The sequence below is a fragment of the Eleutherodactylus coqui genome, chromosome 7, assembly GCF_035609145.1.
Source record: "Eleutherodactylus coqui strain aEleCoq1 chromosome 7, aEleCoq1.hap1, whole genome shotgun sequence".
Lineage (NCBI taxonomy): Eukaryota > Metazoa > Chordata > Amphibia > Anura > Eleutherodactylidae > Eleutherodactylus > Eleutherodactylus coqui.
This window is the reverse complement of record NC_089843.1, coordinates 48,406,296-48,429,697: the sequence shown is the minus strand read 5'-3', so window position 1 is coordinate 48,429,697 and position 23,402 is coordinate 48,406,296. Positions and strand designations below refer to the sequence as shown.

Here is a 23,402-nt window from a genome sequence, read left to right as displayed (position 1 = left end):
GAGAAGGAAGTTAATACATTATTTAACCCCTTAATGACATGGCCCCTTTTTTTCTTTTTTCCCCCATTTCTTTTTTTCCTCCCCCTGTTTAAAAAAAATCACAACTTGTCCCGCAAAAAACAAGCCCTTATACGGCCATGTCAATGGAAAAATGAAAAAGTTATGGCTCTTGAGACGCAACTGCAAAATTAGTTGAAATTCAATGATTAGACCATTTAAAAAAAACCTGCCCTGGTGGGTCTGACAGGGTTGGTAGGAAACCCGCCACTCAAGGGGTTAAACTAGAACAATATGAGAAGGAAAGTGAAAGGCCAGGTAAAAGTATACAGCTAATCAATACATTTGAAAACATTGCTATCAGAAATGGAAAGAAAGAACAAAGACAAAAAATTCAGAAGGAAAGTAGGAGCAAAAGACACCGATCACAAACTAAAATGTTTTTACATAAATACACAGAGCGTGGGAAACAAACAAGGTGAATTGGAGCTTCTTACACAAAAAAAGAAATATGATGTCATCGGCATCACGGAAACCTGGTGGGATGATACACATGATTGGAACACAAGGCTTGAAGGATACAACATATGTATAAGAAACAGACCTAAAAAAGGGGGACGAGGTATTGCGCTGTATGTTAGGAAAACATTCATCTCCACAGAGATTCCAGCTTCAGAGCTGGAAGTTCTGTAGAAACTGTTTGGGTAAGAATACAAGGAGAGAACAACAGAAAGGACACCATTGTAGGCATTTACTATAGGCCGCCTGGGCAAGCAGAAGATAGTGATGAACTCTTTCTACATCAGATGACCAAGCTCTCAAAAAAGCCTGACATAGTGATCATGGGAGATTTTAACTATCCCGTTACCCCGAAAATAAGACCGTGTCTTATATTAATTTTTGTTCAAAAAGGTTTAACTTTTTTACATGTATAGCTGCCTGGACACTATTTAAATTGACTTTTTTAATTAACTGTTAGCAGGGCTTAATTTTGGAGTAGGGTTTATATTTCAAGCATCCTCAAAAAGCCTGAAAAATCATTTTGCATCCTCAAAAATTCTGGGAAATCATGCTATGTCTTTTTTTCAGGGTATGTCTTATTTTCAGGGAAACAGGGTATCCAGACATTTGTTGGGAATCTCTCTCAGGTAAAAGTAATGGATCCAACAAATTCTTATCCGCTTTTGCTGACAACGTTATCTTTCAAAAGGTCGAAGAGAAAACAAGGGGATCTGCTATCTTGGACCTAATTCTTACCAACAGGGAGGGAATGGTTGAGGAAGTAAGAGTGGCTGGGACATTAGGAGGCAGTGATCATGTTATCCTTGAATTTTGGATAAAAAGGGGAGGAAGACCTGAGAAAACTCAGACCTCAAGGTTGGATTTCAAAAAGGCAGATTTTAATGAACTCAGAGAGAGGGAAGAAAGAATCCAATGGCTGTATGTTCTTAAGAACAGAAATGCCCAAGAAGATTGGGAAATATTGTCAAATGAGATTCACACAGCAAGATCGTTAACAATCCCTAAAAGAAGGAAGAATGGGAAGCATTTAAAGAGACCCGGATGGATGAACACTGAACTTGCACACGTGGTAAAAACAAAGAAAAATATGTTTATCAAATGCAAAGAGGGGGAATATCTAAAGAAGAATATAATGCGGTCTGCAGAAACTGTAGGGCAAGTGTCAGAAAAGCTAATAATGAATTGAGGCTTGCAACAGAGGCCGAAAGCAATAAAAAGAAAAAAAAAAAAAAGAATTTTGGAAGTATGTCAAAAACAAAAGAAAAGTCAGAGATGTTATTGGATGCTTACAAGATGAAAATGGTGAATTCGAGGTCCAGATGAATTACATCCTAGGATACTAAAGGAAGCAGCAGAGGTAATTGCTGAACCACTCACCATAATCTTTGAAAATTCCTGGAGAACAGGAGAAGTCCCAGAAGATTGGAAAAGGGCAAATGTTGTTCCTATCTTCAAAAAAAGGGAAGAAGGTGGATAAAGGAAACTACAGGCCTGTGAGCCTGACTTCTATACTGGGAAAGATCTTTGAACAAATTAAACAGCATGTATGCAAGTACTTGGATGAAAATTAAATAATTAACCAGAGCCAGCATGGGTTTGTAACAAACAAGTCATGCCAAACTAATCTAATTTCCTTCTATGGCAGGATCACCAACTTGGTTGATCAGGTACATGCGATGGATATAGTACATCTTGACTTTAGTACAGCATTTGGCAAAGTATCTCAAACCATACTTAATGAAAAAATGACCAAATATGGGATTAACAAGGCAACTGTTAGGTGGATTCAGAACTGGCTGAGTGATCGTACGCAAAGAGTGGTCATAAATGGCTGCACATCCAAGTGGAAGAATGTATCAAGTGGGATACCACAAGGCTCTGTCCTGGACCCAGTGTTGTTCAACATTTTTATAAATGATCTGGAGGAGGGAATTGATGGGAAACTGATCAAATTTGCCGACGACACAAGGCTGAGGGATAGCTAATACTAGGGAAGAGAGATAAAGTATTCAAAAAAGATCTAGAAGAGCTTTCACACTGGGCAGCGACTAACAGAATGGTATTCAACAAGGATGAATGCAAAGTCCTACATCTGGGCAAGAAAAATGAAGAAAGCACATACAGAATGGTAGGAATTGAGCTAAGCAGCAGCACATGTGAAAAAGACGCAGGTATACTAATAGATTATAGACTGAACATGAGTCAACAATGTGATGCAGCAGCCAAAAAGGCAAACACAATTCTGGGATGTATTAAGAGAAGCATAGAGTCTAGATCACGTGAGGTCATTATCCCCCTCTACTCTTCCTTAGTCAGACCTCATCTGGAATACTGTGTCCAGTTCTGGGTACCCCACTTTAAGAAAGACAGAAACTGGGGCAAGTTCAGAGAAGAGTTACCAAGATGGTGAGCGGTCTGCAAATCATGTCCTATGAGGAACGGTTAAAGGATCTGGGAATGTTTAGCTTGCAAAAAAGAAGGCCGAGAGGAGACTTAATAGCTATCTACAAATATCTGAAGGGCTGTCACAGTGCAGAGGGATCAGTCCTATTCTCATTTGCACAAGGAAAGACTAGAAGCAATGGGATGAAACTGAAAGGGAGGAGACACAAATTAGATATTAGAACTTTCTGACAGTGAGGGTGATCAATGAGTGGAACAGGTTACCATGGGAGGTGGTGAGTTCTCCTTCAATGGAAGTGTTCAAACAAAGGCTGGACAAATATCTGTCTGGGATGATTTAGTGAATCCTGCACTGAGCAGAGGGTTGGACCTGATGACCCTCGAGGTCCCTTCCAACTCTACCATTCTATTATTCTATGAAAGGCAACCGCTCTAAGTGAAGTCCAGTTCTGCCATCTTGCATTGAGCTAGCATTGTTACCGTAGACAAGAAACATAATAAAAATGGTGAGGAAATGAGTATAGAGTACATATAGCTGTTTAAGTATTTATTTTGCTTACACTGATTAGGGAGGTTTTCTGAGGCTCAGATATTAAGGCCTATGCTCAGGGTAGGTCACCAATAGAAGATCAGTGGGGGATGTCTGTCTCCCCGAGACCCCCACTGATCAACTGTTTGAAGTGGCACAGCCCTAGCGAGTTCTGTGGCTACTGCTGTGCAAATAAGACACAGTGCTGTACATTTCTATAGTGGTGGTGCCTGGTATAGCAGCTCAATCCCATTCACCTGTATAGGACTGAGCACTTCCACGTGACATCACAGGTCCGAGAAGAGACCATGGCGCTCACTTGAGCATCACTCCTTCTTCAAACAGATGATCGGTGGGAGTCCCAAGCACCAGACCCCCACTGATCTAATGTTTTGGTTAGTCCATAAATGTCTGAGTCTTGGAAAACTCTTTTAACCTTTAAATCTAGAAAAACTTTAAGGCTTGAAAACAGTCACTGTGAGCATAAACATTAGCATCTTTTATAGATCAATACATAAAGGCAAATTTTTCTGCATTTCTGTCATCTTGGTTCTTGCACCGCTACTCATAGATACAACAGAATGTCATCTGGAACATTTTAGAGCATTAAAAAAAAAAAAAAAAAAAAAAAAAGGTTTCTATGGCTTAGAATCTCAAACGCAAACTGTAAAATATTTAGTACAGGAAAGACTCAGATACTGAAGTTATAGTTTGTCCTCCTTCGGACACCAGAGCAGAAGACTCTGTTATAGTTTTATTAGAAAGGAAAAAAAAAATCATAACACTTAAGTGAAAGGTTCAGACTTCCATTATGTACCGTTACCAACGTATGAAACACTGAGCAAGGATGGTAGAAATGAAAGCAGTCAAAAAGAAAAGAAAAATCAACATAAAATTCTCTTTCTACAATTTGGCAGATTTTTTTTTAAAAATACACTGAAATAGGAATATAATTTGTGAAAATCATAAAAATATTTTTTTTGTTGTTGTTGTAGCTTACATAGGCATTAACACGTAACACGCAAGGCAAGAAAATTAACCATGACAGTAACGTAATGTGTATTAGTCCACTGTACTAGGACTGAAAACATGACATCAAACCACGGATACAAGCAGTTACAGGCCAGGAAGCTTCCGGACAAAATGCAGATGCTAAGAACGGGCAGGACTTGACAAAGATGACTGTTGAGTGAAATGTTTCTTTTTATAGGATGCCCATCGGCAAACTGGGCAGCAATGTCTACCACCTGCCAACCACATGACAATGCAATTTTGGTGGAACACATGACCACACGGTAGACCCATAAGCAGAGAACCACTTTCAAAATTCTCCAAACAAACGACACATTCTGTACAGTGCAACATGTTATTGGGCCACGTGGACCAGTCTGGTTCCAAGTTGTCCTTGGAGGAGGACCCAAGTTTTCTTTCACATGAACCAATTTGTGCCTCTTCGCATGAGCAAGTCTGGTCAGCAGACTCTGAAGCTGTCTCTCTTGTGCAACTCAAAGGATGATTCCTTAAACACCTAGACTGTTCAGTTTCGGGGTCACTGTCACTTTCTTGTGAACTTTCAGAGAGGTCTTCTTCTAAGTGATGACTATGACAGTAGAACTGCCAGGTTGGTAGATTTTTTATGTAATCTGTGGGTATCAGAGGATGAAGCCATAAATCTGGAAAGGCCAAACGCTCGAGGAAAAGTTCTGGATCTTCATCCCAATCGGAGTTGTTGGGAAAGTGATGAAAAGAAGCGATTGGGTGGAATAAGTAACTGGTGTACCAGTCCCAGAGGCTGGACAACCACTCAAGATTATTAGCGTTGGCTTCATCGGCATTGTTGCTGCTCCGCCTTTTCTTTTCAAAGTAATCGATGAGCAACCCGTGACCGAGATAAGTGCTAAGAAAAAGAGCGGGGTGAGAAGAATAGAACATCCAGTCGGCTCTTACCCATGAAGCTAAACTGGTGGTGTTTGAGTACCGAAGTAGTTTCAGACTGTACTCATAAAAGCTATCAAGGTAAGGTAGCTGGAGAAAACCCAAGACTGGTAACCAAGAAATAATAAGCAAGGAATTGTATGTCCCTAAAGTGCTGATCAGAACCACAAATCTTTTTATGGTAGCTCCTTGAGTAATAAATAAGTCCATCCATGCCATGAGGTTCACCAGAACCAAACTGAGCACAAACAAGTCATTGACTTCTGGTTGTAAGGTGCGCAGAAAGGAATCCATGGCTCGGAGGGAGATATATTCCCCTGTATTATTCCCATATTTGTAAATTCCCTCTGGAGTTTTCAGAACATAAGATGGTGTTCTCGATATGCCGATTTCAGCCATGTAACTTGTATTATCCCAGTTTCCGACATTGACGAATATGAACTCTACTCTTCCAGTAAACTTAACACTCAGCGCAGAGAAGAAGGCAGGAGGCTGATCCAGATTTGCAATGAGGAACAGTTTGACCTTGTACTGGTCACTTCTGTCCCACTCCTCCTTTAGATGTTCAGAGTTGTAGACGGTCTTGATGCGTGAAGCGGCATGGGCGGTAATCCACTTGAAAATGTGCTCTGTTTCGATTTTACGTCCGCTGTATTCTTTAAGCATGACTTTTCCCTTTGAAGTGTTAGTTTGAGGCACGGACATAATAAGGGTTGATCTCATCCATCCTCTCTTTCTGCAATATCTGGAAATCATAAAAAAAAACATTACTACAGGTTAGGTTTTGTAAAATTAATAAAGGACATTGCAAGTCAACCAAGCCTACTTTTGTACTTCGTATGGAAGCTTCATAAAGATTGGTGCAAGCAAACAGCGGTGGAGAAACCCAATAGGTTGTTGCCTACATTTTCCAATGAGCCTTTGATAAGTGAAGCATGGACCCAATTGCATTCTTTGGGCGACTGCCCCTCTCCCCAGTGTGCTGCTTACTGACTATCTTCATTAAGGAGAACACACAATAAGCTACCATTCCCAGTTTTCTGCAGCTCGATTTTCAGCTGTACTTTGTAGACTGAGGCAGAGTAAGCGGAGTAACATCATTAGAGGGTAGGAGGGTTAATAACAGCTCTATTGCACTTCTGAAAGTTAACTAAGACAGAAAAACAATTATGTGCACAAAGAAGAATCTATATGCAGCTCTAGGCTGTACTCCACTTCCTGGAGCTTGTATTAGTCTATTGACAATTTTTTCTGACCAATGAAGGAGTATTCCAGTCTGTTTTAACTGATGACCTAACCCCTGGATACGTCAACCGTAGCGGATGGACGAGGGTCCGCTCCTTGGGACTCCCGTCTAATAGCTGATCCTCCATCCCACTGCGAAACTGCAGCAAGCCAGATGTAGTCATCAATGGTCAGAGGGAGTGCTGTCTTCACTCCAATTGAAATCAATGAGAGCGCCAAGCTGCTTCCTGCTGCTCTCTTGGCCAGAATTTCCTGAGCAGAAATGGTAGGCGAAAAGCTCTGCAGTGGGCCAGACAATCAGCTAATAGACTGGGGTCCCGAACACTGCACCCCTGTCCATCACCTACTGATAACACATCCAGGGTATAGGTCATCAGTTATAAAAAAAAAAAAAAAAGGACTATATAATACCCCTTTAACTTCCTTTCACTGCAGCTGCCATAAAGCACACACTACCTACTGCAATTTCTAATTGACAGAAAGGAAGTGTGAGTTCCAATGTCACAGCAGTACTGGCAGCAGCATTTCAATGGCCTGACAGAGGGAGATGACTGCCTCTGTCTCCCAAATGGCACCCCACAACAAGATTGCAGGGTGCCACTCGGCTACCATGGCAGCCTGGGACCTACAGCAGGGATTAGCAGGATGTTTGGAAATGTACAATATGCTGGAATACTTCAGTATTGCAGTATATTGTACATGTGAACAGAAGATTGTCAATTCAAGTCTCCTATAGGCACTAAGAAAAAAAAAAAAATCTTGTAGATGTAAAAAAATATTTTAAAAAAGTTTTAAAATTCCCTTTTCCCAGATGTCACATCAGAAACACATAAATTTGACTTTTAGATTATAATTTTACTTTCTTCTTTTTTTCCTTTTTTAAATAAATCACATCATTAATCCCACACAATAAAACACAGTCAGAAAAAAATATGCAATGCTGGAATTGTGCTTTTTTTTCGATCACCCCACCACCATGAAAAAATGTATTACTAAAATTTAATACTACACATTTAATTTAGTTACAGGAGTCAGAAGTTGGCACCTTTTTTTTTTTTTTTAAAGGCAATTTATTTTTTGTTCTAGTTCTACAACTTAAAAAAAAAAACTATAGAAATTTAGTATCATCATAATTTAACTGAAAAATGTGTCATTTATCACACCATGAATGTTTTAAAAACTACTCCTTCTCCCACATCAATTGCAGTTTATTCCCATTTCAGCTCATTTAGAAATGTTTAAAAGTTTTCCAATACATTACATGATATATTAAATGGCAATATTGAAAACTGTAACTCCTGCTGCAAAAACCCAAGCACTTATGTAGCTGTGTCACCATAAAAATACAGAGTTCTGATTGTTTGGAAGTGGGGATGAAAAAAAAAAAAAAGATAAGAAAAGACAAAAGGGCATAGGCAGGGAGGATTTAAAAGGCCCCTACGGTAGAAAAAAAAATTCCATCCAATTGCCTGTCACACTCTGGAGGTGTCCTCTGTGTATTACAGTGACTTCTATGCAATGCCGGCTCTTGTCTGATGCTCATCAGGCACCATCTTTAGAGTGAGATTTTTTTTTTTTTTTTTACTTTGCTTGACATCACTCCCATTGATGAATTAGCACAGCATTAGCTGAGGCTATACCATTTCTGCCTGCTAGGGAGACAGTTTAATTATTACCTTCTATATTAACCTAAATAAGCTACAGACTGTAAGTATACAATCAGGAGAATGAGTTGTGATCTCCTCTATCATACCTGTGTGGTCAGTAACAGGAGTGTCGGTGTTCCCCTCTAAGCAGTTTCTTTGGTAGGATTCACGAAACAGCATAACACAGACTGTTAAAAGGGCTTAAATTTGAGAACACATAAACCGAAGCAGATCTGAGCTGGTCAGAACTGAGATCACATGACCATCTGAGGAAAAAGAGGCTGGGAGTTTCAGACAGAAAGGAATAACTAACCAAGGTAAAACTAGCTCGCTTATATATGCTGGGGGGAAAAAAAATGTAGAATGCGTGAATAAAAAAAAAAAGTGAAGTTACAAGAACTGGTCAGTCACCGGTGATAGGGGTGGAGAAAGTCAGAGCAAGTACTACCCTCACGAATACAGCGGTCTCATAACTGTATTCTAGGATAGCCCCCACTGGCCGAAGAGCACAAGCTTTTATAAATGGGAGTATATTTAGGTGCCAGATCCGCTCCAAGAAGATTCTGGAGATGTGAAGCAGCCGGTAACAAAGGTTAGAAAACTTTACGATGAACAGAAAGAAGTGAAGTTCACAATGAAGCACACTTGCCTGGGATCACTTGAGCAGTTAAAGGTTCCTGTCCGAATGCCAAACTTGGTCACTTTTTTCACCATCTTCTCCCAATGGACTTTACTTACAAGAGGACTCCTGTCATTTGCAACCACCTGCAAGTAACGAGAGAAGTGCGGGTAGGGATTAGAGAACAGAAGGAGGACGGAAAACAAAAAAGCAAAGTGACTAAACTTCCCACATAAGGAAGTACAGGTATGTCCTGGTGCAGGATAGCAGAAGGGGTGGATGGGGGGGGGGGGGGGGGGGAGCACCTCCACTTCTGACCCAGCTCTGATGGCACGGTATGGGTCTCTCGTTGACGGTGAAACTGCGGGTGGCTGGCCGACTCGCTTATTTAAATAACTAAGGCTGCCCGTTCATGGGCGAGTTGTTATTGCGAGATCCGTGGCGATAAATCACCCGCGGACCTCGCATAACATGCTCTCCATAGGCTAACTATTGAAAGCACAGGCGAACGTCCACGAGCGAAGAATCATAGCGATTCTCCGCTCGCAGGATTCAAATCGCAGCATGCCACGATTTTCCACAGTGAGCCTATCTAGATAGGCTCATGGCGGAGACCTGTCAGTGCTCCCTCCTCCTCCCTGCGGTGGCATATCGCTAGCGATATTCTGTCACAGCCGTGGACAGGCAGCCTTAGTCAGACCCCTTCTCTGTCACTGGAATAGCCATGGCAAAGAAAGGGGCGGGCTATGTTATGGCAGTGAACCAATCAGCCGGACCCTGCAGTGACAACGAGAGGTCCGTACCACGTCACTGGTGTTGGAACTGGAGCGGAAGTGGAAACGCTGCCATTTCTTCATCAGCAGTGGCAAGTATATGTTTCCAGTAAAACCCTTTAAAGGCGTTGTCCAGTAACATTCAAGGGCTCGCTTTTTTGCCCAACAATCTGTAGTTTTATTGGTGGCATTTTGGAGTACATGACATTTGGGGAGGGGAACTGAACCAAAAAAAAAAAAAAAACATTTTGGCTTAGTTTTCAAATTATTTTTTACAATGTTCACCATGTGGGATACTTCCATTTTACTGTCCAGGTTGTTATGGCTGCGGTGAGGTCAATTATGTACTTTTTTTATTATCACTATGCTTTTCAGAATTTTATTTTTTTTGTAAAGAAGGGTGATTACTACCCCCCCCCCCCCCCCCCCACATCCCCAGTTTTTTCTTTTAACTATTATTCTATGTCCCAGTATGGGGACATGAAGATGTGATTCTCTGATTGTTGATAGAATACACTGCAATACTTCGGTATTGCAGGGTTTTGTTTAAATTACGTTTGACAAAAAAATAAGCCGACATGATTCTATGAATAGCCAAGAATGTAAAGTGTTTGGCCCATGCCTCATGTTATTCTTCATAAAATGGATTTTAATAGTTTAAGAACCTTGTAAAAATGCACCCAATCAGTCTTGGCAATTTTCCAGATCCCCTAATTTCTTTGGCAAACAGGCTCTATTGTGGGCAGTAATGACACTCCAGTTTAGGCTTTTACAAGTCCTGAGACCTTTGTGTGTCTCCCCCATACTGGTGTGCTACTGCACAGGTTCAGTGTTTTTTGCTGACCAGCAAAATACAAGTCTTCACCCTCAACTTCAAGGGGATCAACATGTTTATTTTATGAATGAAGAGCCGGCCACTATCAATTAGAACCTACACATATGTCCCCCCCCCCCCTGTAGCAGTAACATGCTTGAAAGGGGTTGGCCATTTACAAATTAACTGTAAAATTAGAGTCCAATGGGTTAACCCTTTGCGATCCAAATTTGGATTCAGGGTTTCCTAGGGGTTTTTCTCTTTCTGCCATTATACAATGGCATCATCTGCTGGTTAGAGCTAGTACTGCAGTATGTGACATGCCAGAGAAGCCCCACAACAACAGGGCGGACAGTAATAGATGGTAAGAATACTCTGCTGGACGTTTTCCGGCAGAGGCTTCAATCAGAATGTTAGAAGATGTCAGACAGTGGATGGGAAAGGGTTAAAATAAAGGATATTAATTGTCCTCAGCCCCACAATTTTTCCAGTCTCTGTTGACAGTGCAAGTCAGGTGACCGCTGCCTGACGAATAGAGGCTGCAGCAGCACCGTTTTTTTAACTGCTGACATTATGGCACCCCGGATGTACACGCTGTTGCAAGAAGAAGGCTGTTGTCCCAACCAAAGCCGGCCGGGCGATCAGCAGATTGCTGCGGTCAGGTTTTTCTAACTTGCATCTGGCCATATATTTTCCTTGCAGTGACTACTAAAGGGGATATGTGGTATTACATGTTGACTAGTCAGAAATGTGCTGACCACATGATACGTGGACAAACATAAGGGCCTATAGGAAGGGTCAGTCTTTATTGTGCAAAGTCTAATAAACGTCAAAATGGGAAACACAATGAAGTAACAATCAAAATTTGCGCAAAGGAAAAGAAAATTAAAGACCCAACATAGGCAACTTTTCCAATTTTTCTATTCCCATTATCCATGAAGGTTTTCCATATTCAGTGTTCTTATTTAAAAGGAGCTGTCCAAGACAAAATGGTTTTCTTAAAAAAAAATGTCCCCATGGCAAAAAAAACTAAAACAAAACACAAGCAGCAAACTGATATTCGCCTCTCCTGTCTCCCTGTGGGTTCCTGACCAATAGCTCTAGCTCTCTGCTGTGATGTATTGTATGCAGCCTGCAGCAGCCAATGACAGAGCTCAGTGGTGAATCGTTAGCTCTGTGATTGGCTGCTGCAGCTTGTAAACGTTCCATACACAAGATGCTGCAGCCTGTAAACCATGTCACAGTGAAGACCTGGTGGGGGACATGTCAGGAGAGGATCAGCTTGTTTTGGGGTTCTTTTGCCATGTAGAACACGTTTTTTTTTAGAAAAAAAAACCCTTTTATTTCGGACAATTACAGACAGCATGCAGACATAAGAGCAGTTACCTGTACCAGCCAAATGCCGTCCTTTGTGTCCTCCACCAACTCATAAAAGTGCATTTCTCCACTGAAGTTGGTGCTGGATCCGGCTTCGGAGGCCTCTTCTTCCTTTAAGGCAGAGTATAACTCCCCTTCCATAAGATCTCCTGGTAAAGACAAGTCAAAGTAAGGACAACGACTACAAGGAAGACATCAATATGTCCAAAAGCAGATCCACACAATCACTAATGATAACCATCAGATCCAATATAGATGCAATACACCCATGACTGAGCACCAACAGAAGCTTTCCCCGGTGTCCCCTTAAGATCAGGGTATCCCACCACTACTAGGGGAAGATTAAGACCCTAATGAAGATGGATTTATACAGCTTCTATTAAAACGCAATAATAAATCCGTATGTGAGGCACTCACAGGCGCCATCCCCCTAGTGGTGGCTGTAGGTAGCGCCCGCTGCAGAGGAAATATAGCAGCCATCTAAAAGAACCAAAGCTGCCTTTTTACTCCTGTATCATGGATGCAGCACCTGAACCTCCCGTGGGTCACAAGAACCGAAGTGACACCGCCACGGGGGAGGTTTGTGAAACTAAAAATTACACACAAAAGTGGCAAAATTTATTTTTTGTCATCTAGGACAGTCCGAACAAGCTATTAGAGGGGGCATGGCTCGTCGGTAGGGGTCATAGACGCCCCCGCCCAACACATGTATGTATAATTTACAGCTATTAGTTACACCAGAAACCTATTCCAGCCCACAGCGGGTGTACATTACTGCGTAGGTGGCGAGATGTGTCTAATATATGAGGAGGGGAGCGTCCCGTCATACAGGATGCGCAGACAGAGAAAACAGAACGCAGTTGCTAAGAGATCAGGATAAGTTGGGGGCAGAAAAGTGGCAAATGAGGTTTAACACTGATGAATGTAAGTTCTGCACATGGGCAGGAAATACATGTCACCATTACACACTAAATGGGAAACTACTGGGAAACACTGACATGGAAAGGACTTGGAGATTTTAGTTTACTGCAAGTTTAACTGGAGCAAACAGTGTCAGGCAGCTGCTGCCAAGGCAAATAGGATCATGGGGGCATCAGAAGAGGTTTAGGGGCACATGATGAGAACATTGTTCTTGCTCTTTACAAGTCACTGGTCAGACCACACATGGAATATTGTGGACAGTTTTGGGCACTGGTACTCAAGAAGGACATATCAGAGCTTGAGTGGGTACAAAGGCGGGCAACTAAAGTAATAAATGGAATAGGCGGACTACAATACCCAGAGAGGTTAGCAAAATCAGGATTATTTATTTAGAGAAAAGACAGCTGAGGGGCGCTCTAATAACTATGTATGACTATATCATGGGACAATACAGAGATCTCCAATCATCATCTATTATACCCAGGACTGTGATGTAACAAGGGGGCGCTCTCTGCGTCTAGAGGAAAGAAGGTTCCTACACCGACATAGAAGGGGATTCTTTACTGTAAGAGTATGGAACTCTCTGCCTGAGGATGTGGTGATTGTAAACTCACTAAAGAGTACAAGGGGGGGCCTGGATGCCTTTCTTGAGTGTGACAATATTACATGTTATATCACTGATTACTTCAGAAGGTTTGGTGATCCGGGGATTATTCTGATTGACAGATTAGAAGGAACTTTTTTTCCTTAAATGAGCAAAATTGGCTTCTACCTCATTGGGATTTTGTAGTCTTCTTCTGGATCAACATTGGGGGAGCAAATAACCTGAACTAGATGGCCATATGTCTTTTCTCAGCCTAGCATAGTGCTGTGTTATAAATCCCCCCCATTGTTCCCCTCTCCGTATCACGCCAAACAACATATCGCTTCTTTCTATCAGTACAGCTACAGCCACCGTGCACTTCGCTCCTCAGCAGCTCCAGATGGCGCGGGACTTCAGCGGATGACAGTGCTGGAACTCACCAGTTGGAGGCGTAAATTATGGTAAATCCGAAGAACCCGTGAAGAGACTTCCCACTTTTTTTCGCCACAAAACTTTTTTGAATTACACCGCAGCGTTTGCCTTCCCATAGCCAGACACAATTTTCTCCTCGCCATGCTGTGCAAACCATAGTGTGCCCCTCCAATGCACGGTCAGGACAAATGTACCCCATTACAGTAGCTCTACAGAGACTCTTCCAATGCTAGCAACAGAGCCAACCCCGTGCCCCCCATTGGGAGCTGCCCAGCCACAATAATAGGAATAGCTATATATCACACACCAGTGCCCATCCAATAACATGGTCATTCCAATACCTGATTTCTCCACCAGTTCCCGGACATCTCTCTTTTCCGGTAGCCCGGCGTACCCCAGACCCCGGCATTCCAAGATGGTCTTCAGCTGGTGGAAGCTTAAGGTCACAGGGTCCACGAGCTGGCTGGCAAAGATACCCGTCTCATACCACACTATGGTCTCGAAGAACCTCGCCAGGACAAAGAGAATGAGAAAGTAGAGGAGGAGAAGGAAGAGCTTCAGCCACATCTTGCCAGTCTTGAAGGATGCAAGTTTATCTGTTCTGCCCTGCGGAATCAAAAACGGGTACAACTGGTGTCAGAAGAAAACAACCCGAGGACTTCACATGATTATGTCATCACCCCGACATCCTCACCGGAGGCCTCAGAGATGTGCGACGCATACATAATGCTTCACGTGTCATGAGTAAGTATGTAGGCGATGCATGCAAGACGGCTTCAAGGAAAATCCATTGATGAGCAAGATTACAGCGACATAATAAGAGGAGTAACCTTACAAACACTTTGCTTCACCCATTAGTGTCGAGGTAAAGTAAGTGAACCCTTTGACTCAATTACTAATAAAATGTACTCCAATTCCTGTATTTACTTCAAGGGTACGTTCACACATTGCAGAAAGTGGGGCGCTGCTTGAGGAAATGATGTGGCTTCTCCACACCCTTCTCTGCTTCGTGTGAAGGACCCTAAAGGGGCTTTAGAAGTCCATTGTTTTGTAAGCTCTTGAAGACATGACATTTTTTTCACCCCCACCTTTCCTTCGACATAGCCGTAGGAGGGCTTATTTTATGCATTTTTCAACGGTACCGTTTACCGAACCACATTTCGTATTTTTACATTCACATATTACGCACTTCTCAGCAGTATGAACATGGTGTCTTGCCTCGCGGACTGCTATGGCACTATGTGCAGACCAAGTCGAATCCGTTTTTTTTTTACCTCGATATCACACAGACTGAATACACAATTATGTACCAGAGCCCTTAAAGGGGTATAGCAAATTATCACCTATCCATGGGATTGGCGATATCTAGCCAATAGATGGCGGAGGTGGCTAGGGAAGGATGTTGCCTGTTGGGACTTAACCAATCCCAGAAAAAGCCTAAGGCCCAAGAGCGTGTTCACACGTAGCAGATCTTGGTGCGGGTCCACTCTATTTGTGGTCTTTGATGCGGATACTCAGCAGATTTCACCCCTTTCAAACTTCAAAGTGACGCAGATTTTGATGCATAATTCCCGCACTCATCCGCTATGTGAGCGCTGAGCCCTTCTTCACACAGGTCATTGTCATGGCCATTGCTGACTGCACACGGACCATCACAGCCAATAAGACTGCACAGACCTTTTACTTTTATTTCCCTGTTGTTGTCCGACTTCTCAGTCAAGGGTGTGCGAAAAAATAAGTGGGGAGGGCATTAAAATCGGTGCTTCTTTCATATAATGAAATTGGACTCACGTGTGAGAATAAGCCCTTATGTCGTCTGCCGCTAATTAACCCCTCAGTGACGGCCAGTCCACCTTTTTACTGACCTCACTAACGGGCTTTAAACCTTGACATACATCTTTTAAGGCAGTGGCTCGGCTGGCTAAGAAACCTCCGATCTGTCAGTTTAGCTCCTTACATGCCACAATCAATAACAACTGCTGCATGTAAGCAGAAGACAGGGGAGGCGACTCCTGTCACCCATCGGTACCCCGCAGTGTGGGATCCCAAGGCTGCCATGGAACCCAGCTTATTAGACTTCGCTTCCGGCAGGGTCTAATAGGCATTGTAAGATGCACTACACAAGTAATGCAGTGTACTGTCTTAGCGATCAAACAATCACATCTTTAAGTCCCCTTGAGGGACTGGAAATAGTGTTAAAAGGGTACAATAAAGTTTAATTTATTTGTTTTTTATTCAGTTTTTTTTTTCTAAAAAGGTGGATGGATGTAACATCACCTGTGTGAATACACCCTAAGGGTGCCTGTCTGACAGATAGGCTGACCGTGGAGAATCGCAGTAAATTCGCAGCATGCTGTGAATTGCCGCCCGCAAGCGGAGAATCGCAATGATTCTCCGCTCATGGACAGGGGGGGGGGGGGGGGGGGGGAGCGCTCTCCATGGCAATGCTACAGAGAGCTTTCACTGCGTTCCCCACGGCTGGGAAAGCAATGAAAACCCGCCCGTGGACAGGTAGCCTAAGGCTGTCAGTTATATAGGATGTCACAGGCTGCTGCAGCCAATCACGGACTTCTGAGGTCTAAGATTGGCTGCAACAGCATTTGATGCTCCAAGAAACAGGTCTGACACGGCAGGGAGAACGGAAATACAACGCTGGAGCTGTAGGGACCCGAGACGGGCGACTAGAAGAGGCTTTAAATAAAAAATATATATATATCTGATATACACACACACACCCTTGAAAAACCTCTTTAAGGGCTCCCACACACTGGCTATTGCGTTTTTTGTTAATGCGTTTGTCAATGGGACTTTCTAATGTTAAAAACGCAACGCACCAAAAACGTAGTTGCGTGCGTTGCATTTTTTTTTTTTATAATAGAAAGTCCCATTGACAATCGCGTTAACAAAAAACGCAATCCCAAGTGTGTGGGAGCCCGTAGGCCTTTGTTGTACATTTCAGATTTGCTCACTATTTGCAAGCCAAAACGCGGTGCCATTCCAAAACAGAATAAAAATAATAATCCTCTTTATTCGTATAGCGCCAATGTATTCCGCACGCTTTAGCAGAAAAATGTATGTGATTACTTTATTTACCGTACAGATCCTGCTCCACCCCGCAGCGTGTGAATCAGCCCCGCAGCGAGGGAATCAGCCCCGCAGCGTGCGAATCAGCCCCGCAGCGTGCGAATCAGCCCCGCAGCGTGCGAATCAGCCCCGCAGCGTGCGAATCAGCCCCGCAGCGTGCGAATCAGCCCCGCAGCGTGCGAATCAGCCCCGCAGCGTGCGAATCAGCCCCGCAGCGTGCGAATCAGCCCCGCAGCGAGCGAATCAGCCCCGCAGCGAGCGAATCAGCCCCGCAGCGAGCGAATCAGCCCCGCAGCGAGCGAATCAGCCCCGCAGCGAGCGAATCAGCCCCGCAGCGAGCGAATCAGCCCCGCAGCGAGCGAATCAGCCCCGCAGCGAGCGAATCAGCCCCGCAGCGAGCGAATCAGCCTTGCAGCGAGCGAATCAGCCCCGCAGCGAGCGAATCAGCCCCGCAGCGTGCGAATCAGCCCCGCAGCGAGCGAATCAGCCCCGCAGCGAGCGAATCAGCCCCGCAGCGAGCGAATCAGCCCCGCAGCGAGCGAATCAGCCCCGCAGCGAGCGAATCAGCCCCGCAGCGAGCGAATCAGCCCCGCAGCGTGCGAATCAGCCCCGCAGCGAGCGAATCAGCCCCGCAGCGTGCGAATCAGCCCCGCAGCGAGGTTTAGCAGCTGCAGCCTTAGAAACGCGAAAAGCCTCTCTAAAACTTAACGAGCCGCAGAGCGCTGGCCGCGTACCAAAACACACCTAACTGAACTTGTTTTACCGGATTGTCGGGGTGACAAAACAAAGTAACAGTTCAGGCCAACAATGAAGCGGAGGAGGGCCGCAGCCCAGCCGTCTGTAACTGTACACCTAATGTAAGAGAAGGAGCTCAGGCCATTTCCTCTTCTGGCAAGTCGTTACAAACTTACTATAAACTTTCTCATATATAGTCTGAAGTGGAGCGACAGCCTGTGTACCACTATAACAGCCCCCACAGGGGTGGCCCTCGCCTCCTCCAGGATCCTGGGAGCTGGAGCCACGAGGATCACCTGATCTACCATGACAGAACCTCTCTGAACTGCTGGTAGAACGTCTGACAATGTGGTTGCTACGGACACACTGCTTGGTGACCACAATCAACGAGGTTGTCAGGCAACACATCCCTAGCAACCAGTCTGTCAGGTAACTCAGCCCGTCCATAGACCCTGCTAGGGTAGAAGACGTCTTCCCACTTCTACGCTCCTCTATTTCTGGAGTACGAGGCGCCATCACAGCAAGATGCTAATTGTTGTCACTCAGCATTGGCCATTGTGGCAGCCCCAGTTCCTGTATACTGATTTCTGACTCACCTACTCTGACCTTTGCGCTCCCTGACCTCTGCTCTGATTGGACCACGCTGTGACTTGGTGCACCTGTGCCACCATCCTGACCTTCACCTGTCAGCCCATTGGCACTGACACTTGGCAATGGACTGATGAAGAACAGCCCACAGACAGCGTCCAAGTATCGTCCGGTTTTTGTTTTTTCATATCCTCGTTGACCTAAATGGGAAAGTCTTGTCCGTGAATCGGATCACAATGGCGCACGCTGGGAGGTTTTTCTCATGATCTGTGTAAAATCAATGACAGTCATCTTGCCCCACTGACTGCCATGGCGCTGTGTGCCGACCAAGGCCAATCCGTTTTTTTTACCCGGACAGCACACAGACTGCATATCCGCTCATGTGGCAGACGCCTTAAAGGGGTGTTCTGGTTCTCGCAAGTCATCCATGGGATAGACGATGTGTGGCTGATAGGTGGGGGTCAGCTGCTGCGACTCCACTGATCCCAAGAATGGAGGTGCAGTCGGTCCCTAAATGAATGATGGGGAGGTTAGGTAAGCGCAAGGCAGCGCCATTCGTTTTAATGAGAGCACTGGAGAGTTCAAGGGCAGGCGAATTAGGGGTCATTCGCACTTATTTATGGTCGGTGTGGGCGACCGCACGTGGACTCATTGAAGTCCGTGGGATAGCCTGAGGGACTATTCGGGCGGTGCAGTCTGGCTGCACGATCCACAACCACCCGCAGGCGCAACAACTGCGCTCAGGCGTTCACGCGGGACAGAAATGTGGCTGAAGTTTCGCACAGACATTGCTCACGGAGTATTGTGTACACTGGATGCAACTGAAACAAACCCTCTGCTGTGAGAAGACGACCTGCCAGCTCTCCTCACTGCAGCAGGAAACAATTGTCCCCCCTCAAAAACAAAGGTGATTCTGGAAGATATTTTTTACATTCCGTATCCCTCTGTTACTCCTCCTGGAAATCCAGGAATAAGCTGCCAGCTGGTGGTCTCTGTGCCCCGTGCCCACAGGGTCGTGTTGCTGAGTGCTCAGATTACACATTGGCGCAGCGTACGGCAGCCGCCCCCATAACAAGATGCACAGTAGCAATTTAGTCACACTTCCAGGAGGAATAGCAGAGGAGCAACATAATGCAGAGCGTTAAGGAGAAACTAAAGAACTACAGCTCCATTCTGTCCTGAAAGGACTGACTAACCCCGAGCTGGAGGAGGGGAGGGATCTGCTCAGGTTTCCATTCACTGACAGCAAGCTGAGGAAGGGGCACAGCAAGTGGGAGGGATGAGACTGATGACGTCTGCAGGACTCCCCAGACACCCCCAGGGTTGTGCAGGGCACAGGATCGGTGTCGCCCCCTACCTCATCGGCGGCAAGAAGGAAGGAGAGGTGTCTCAGGCGCTGCAGGGCAGGACGGCTCCGTCCATCGCCGGGATCTCCGCTGTCACCGACGATGTTTACCGGACTGGAATCAGCTGAGCAACAAGACAGCTGTGACGTCACCGCGACCTCTGACCCCGCTGTGTGTATTCTACTGTGTGAGAGCCTGGGGGCGGGGCCTCACCATAGAGAGCAGCGAGGAGAGGGGCGGGAGCGTAGAGAGAGCGCTAGACAAGAGTGACTCACAGAGCGATGCAGCGCCACAGTGGCGGGATGATGGAAGTGGCACAGACGTTTTTTTTAATTTAATTTCAGTTTTCTCCATTGCTACCATTTTGGAGTACGTACGACTTTTTGATGACCTGTTTATTTTTTCTTGGAGACGGTGACCTAAAAAGAGCAATTCTAACGTTGTATTTTTTTTCTGACGCCGTTCACCGTGCGGGATACAGTAGATAATGCATTATTTGGATAGATCAGACTTTTACGGACACGGCGATACCAAATATGATATATATGAAAAGGGTGGGGCTTAAACTGTTAATAGCTATTATTTTTTACAATAATAAAAACCTTTTCTTTGTGTATTTTTACTATTTTTTTAATCCCCATAAGGAACTATAACTTGCGATCATTTGATTGCTTATATCATATACTGCAATACTTCAGGATTGCAGTATATGGTATTTCTGCCTGCATTCTAAAAGGTTGAGAAACAGACCTGTCCTAATAGGCAAAAATACATATCAGCCCAGGGGACCTTCAGGAGGGCCATAGCTGACATGCACCTAGACGGCACCTCGCAGTCTCATCGCAGGGGGAGGCCTTTCAAGACTAGCAAACACCAAGCTGGACATTTAAAAGGTTGCCAGCTGCAATCGGTGTGAACGCTGGTCGTGGATGGGTGTTGACTGTCAAAAAAACGCTTCCACTGGCCGTGTATGGAGCAGGCTCGACTCCTGGACCCACTCCATACACACCTCGTGTACGCAAGATGGACGTGTATGTCCTTTGATGCTAAGAGGTGAAAATAATCTGTATTGCCCATAGCAACCAATCAAAGCTAAGCTTTCATTTCTGAAAATACTGTGGTAAAATAAAAGCTGCACTGTGATTGGTTGCTTTGGGCAACAAAGATATATTTTCTCTTAGACAGTTTTGGTAAATAAGCCCCTAAATATTTGTAATAATTCTATTTTCTCCGTACGGAATTTATATAATTCGCAATCTAGTAAAATGTCATTTAATTTTTTTGCATTATTTTGAATTGGAGGCCAGCCATTACTCAGCACTGACGTCATGGGCGAAAATTGCAGTAAACTGCACTTTCCTGGCTAGGTAATGCGGTGTTCATGGGTTTACAGTGAATTCATTCCAGGAGATTGGCTGCAGAGATTTCTGTGGCCGTCCTGTCCATCCTATTACGGTGGATTCATAAGGGCGTATGTGCTTTTTCACGTAAATCAGTGCAATGTATTTGCGCCACAAACTAGTCTTTTTTGCGCATTTATCAGCACATTTTACTGTACTTTTTGTGCTCGCAGGGCATATTTGGGCCGCATTTATCACGGACGAGCGATTCCGCCCCGTGTGAACCCAGCCTTACTTCTGCGGCTGCTATTACTACAGGAACCACTATGAGGAACACTGTTACTACTGGGGCTACTATGTGGGACACTATTACTACTGCGGCCACTGTTACTACTGGGAACACTATGGGGGCCACTATTACTACTGGGACCACTATGGGGATCACTGTTGCTACTGCAGCCATTATGAGAGTCACTATTACTACTGGGACCTTTATGGGGGTTACTATTACTACTAGGACTGTTATGGGGGTTACTATTACTACAGGAACCACTATGGGGGTCACTGTTACTACTGGGGCCACTATGGGGATGACTGTGAGAGTCACTATTACTACTGGGACCTTTATGGGGGTTACTATTACTGCAGGAACCACTATGGGGAGTCACTGTTACTACTGCAGCCATTATGGGAGCCACTATTACTACTGGGACCACTATGGCGATCACTGTTACTACTGGGGCCACTATGGGTGTCACTTACTACTGGAACCGTTATGGGGGTTACTATTACTACAGGAACCACTATGGCGATCACTGTTACTACTGTAGCCATTATGGGAGCCACTATTACTACTAGAGATGAGTGAGTATACTCGCTAAGGTACATTACTCGAGCGAGTAGTACCTTAGCAGAGTATCTCCCTGCTCGTCTCTAAAGATTCGGGGGGCGGGGAGAGCGGGGAAGAACAGAGGGGAGATCTCTCTCTCCCTCTCCCCCCGCTCCCCACCGCAACTCACCTGTCACCCGCGCCGACCCCCGAATCTTTAGAGACGAGCGGGGAGATACTCGACTAAGGCACTACTCGCTCGAGTTAATTACAGACGCGGCTGAAATACGGTGGCGCGTCACCGGCCTGATCCACTGCAGTGCTGTATAAATAAAAGAGATGGTAGAACGCCTCTACAGCGCCTACTATTGGGCAGTGACTGCCCTATAAGTCAACGTCCGACCTCCTAGCGGCCTTGTAAGGAGGGCTTCACATCCGCTGCGAGGATTTCGTTTTCCTGCTCCGTTCAGAGAGGGGAATCCCCTGGCCGACCGGTTCCATCTTATAACGGAACTGGACAGCGCCGAACAGACTACATTGACCATGATGGCGTCCGTTCCGTTTATTGTCAAAAACTGCTTACCACTCAGCACTGTGCGGGCAAACAGGCGACTGGTTCTTCCATCATGACACACACCCGCCACACAGCCCGGACTGGTAAGCTGAAAACTGGCATGACGCTCTTGCCTCACCCTCCATATACGCCTGACCTCGCTCCGTGCGACTTTTTTCTACGAGTGTTTGAATCAACATCACAAAACGGGCGAAAAACTGAAGAACTTGTTGAAAAAAATCACTGGAATCGAACACAACCTTCCACGAAATAATGCCACAGAAGCGGTCCGCAGACTGTCACCTAGCAACAGAAGCCACTACTAGTAACACTTCAACGCCAGAAGAAGGTTCCGGTGTCTTTGGGGTCCCCCCTCGTATCTATCCCAAAATATTACCTACGAAAAACAGAAAAAGAATTCTTCATACGAAAAAATAGTCAAATAGGCTCAATGAGGGCGCATTCACATGGGCCACCGCGGGGTGCGCCTGGGAGTCTCGGGCACAACCCGCACCCCACACTGACCCCCCCCCGGCCGTGTGTTGTGCGGACACCGCACGCTGATATGTACTATTTTCATCCAAGAATTGGACCTGCTGCCATTTATTTTACTTGGACTATCAGGCTGATTTCACACGGCCGAAAAATTTGCACAAGACACATACATCTCACCCGAATATGAACCCCATTTTTTTTTATGGAGTCATATACATCAGCGATGCAGCGTGTGAGAAAAGATTGCAGCATGTCCTATCTTTTCGTGTTCCTCGGAACACATCGCTCATTGTTTTCAGTGGGACAGTGAAGCACATCGCACGGCGGCGACGAATGCGAAGCGAGGTTTCCAATTGAAAACAATGGGAAACACTTGCCGATCCTCTAACGCGCCTGAAAGCCGTGCGGGAGGATCGCTACTTGCCTGAAAAATGCATCGCTGTGAAAACGCACGTTGGCGAGCGTTATATTAGGCCGAGTTTCTTGGCCCGAGACCGCGCTCGCCCGTGTGAGGTAGCCTCAAATTGAGAAAAAAAACTGCCTGATTTTCAAACCAATTTTTCTATCCAAAAATCGGATGGAACAACATTTGCGCGCGTGGGAAGAACAAGAGGTGCAGAAAGTAGGAAAAAACTA

The 23,402-nt window shown here is 45.0% G+C and overlaps 1 protein-coding gene across 2 annotated transcripts in view; it reads right to left on the bottom strand.

Annotated features, from left to right (window-relative positions):
• Positions 1-19,735, bottom strand: part of LOC136572430 (charged multivesicular body protein 3) — a 43,193-nt gene extending 23,458 nt beyond the window's left edge. Inside the window, exons 1-5 of one of the 2 annotated variants that reach the window (XM_066572973.1) lie at positions 19,561-19,735; positions 14,138-14,402; positions 11,870-12,009; positions 8,927-9,042; positions 4,156-6,131 (exon numbers count right to left, since the gene is read on the bottom strand). In XM_066572973.1, the coding sequence (XP_066429070.1) occupies positions 4,604-6,131; positions 8,927-9,042; positions 11,870-12,009; positions 14,138-14,363 (2,010 nt within the window). In that variant the 5' untranslated portion in view covers positions 14,364-14,402; positions 19,561-19,735 and the 3' untranslated portion in view covers positions 4,156-4,603. Of the gene's footprint in view, positions 1-4,155; positions 6,132-8,926; positions 9,043-11,869; positions 12,010-14,137; positions 14,403-19,560 lie in introns of those variants that run through there. The other variant, XM_066572975.1, reaches the window with a different exon arrangement.
• Between the last annotated feature and the right edge of the window lie 3,667 nt (positions 19,736-23,402).